Raw genomic sequence first — 1,033 nt, 5'->3', positions numbered from 1 at the left:
CCCTGGTGCCAGCCCTCACATTTGGAGACGACACCCTCCAGGCGGATGATGTTGTGGTGGCTGAACTGGCCCATGATGCTGGCCTCACTCAGGAAGTCCACCCGCTGCTTCTCTGTGTAGCCGGCTTTCAGCGTCTTGATGGCCACGGGCACCTCCTTCTTCCCTGATGCCTTCAGGGTCCCTTTGTACACCTCCCCAAACTCCCCTGAAGGAAGACAAAGCGGGAGGAGCGCGCCATCAGCCCGGGGACTCGGGCGCTCCCACCCGGGTCCCAGGCCCCTCTGCCGGCTGGCCACACTCACCTGCGCCAATCACCTTCTGCCGCGTGACACAGGATGGATGGATCTCAGTGGTGAACTTAAGCACAGCCTGGTTGGGGTCCTCGTATGTGTGGGGGTCCACGTATGTCTTTAGGGGCTTTAGTTGTTCTGGAAGGGAGAAGGGGCAGGGGTCACAGTTTGGGAAGGGGTCCCTGTGAGGGGTCACCCAAGTGGAAGAGGAGGAGGCCCGTGATCTCGGAGCTTATGGCTCCGCCCCTTTGAGCTGCCCAAGGAAGCCCGGGGCCCCCTGCTGAGCCCCGGGAGTGCCCTGGCACCCCCCATCTCCACCACAGGGGGAGAGGAGGGAGGGGCTGGGCATGGAGGCACGGGGCAGGCATGCAGGGGCGCTGCATCTCACCTGACTTGGAGAAGTAAACGTCCTCAGAGGATTGGCGGGTCCGCAGGCTCTTCCTCCTGAGAACCAAACACACAGGGAGGTCAGCGACCTGCTCTGGCCCAAAGCCCCCTGCTCCTCTCGGGTCCTAGCTGGGCACTTGGTGCGCTCAGCACTCCACTCAGCAGGCAGAAGGTGCAGGGAAGGCAGCAGGAGAGGCGGGAGGAAATGAGCAAGCAGGGCTCACTCCTTGGGATCTACGCCCAGTAATGGCCCCCTTAAGTGGCCATAATGAGGGCTTTCCTCATTAGAGTGCCCAGGGCTTCCTGCCTGTGGGTCCAGAGGAAGTGTGGACACACCATTACTAACAGAGCAAAGA

The 1,033-nt window shown here is 61.9% G+C and overlaps 1 protein-coding gene across 1 annotated transcript; it reads right to left on the bottom strand.

Annotated features, from left to right (window-relative positions):
- Positions 1 to 19: 19 nt before the first annotated feature.
- On the bottom strand, positions 20 to 734 carry LOC115284610 (ephrin type-A receptor 2-like; the record flags this gene model as incomplete). Its single annotated transcript, XM_029931158.1, has 3 exons — positions 20 to 205; positions 303 to 428; positions 679 to 734. Coding segments are annotated over 3 exons (368 nt in total), but the record flags the coding sequence as incomplete, so codon positions are not given.
- Positions 735 to 1,033: the final 299 nt, after the last annotated feature.

Source organism: Suricata suricatta, unplaced genomic scaffold, assembly GCF_006229205.1.
Source record: "Suricata suricatta isolate VVHF042 unplaced genomic scaffold, meerkat_22Aug2017_6uvM2_HiC HiC_scaffold_12017, whole genome shotgun sequence".
NCBI lineage: Eukaryota > Metazoa > Chordata > Mammalia > Carnivora > Herpestidae > Suricata > Suricata suricatta.
Note: the sequence above shows the minus strand (reverse complement) of the source record. Positions and strands in the feature narration are given on the sequence as shown.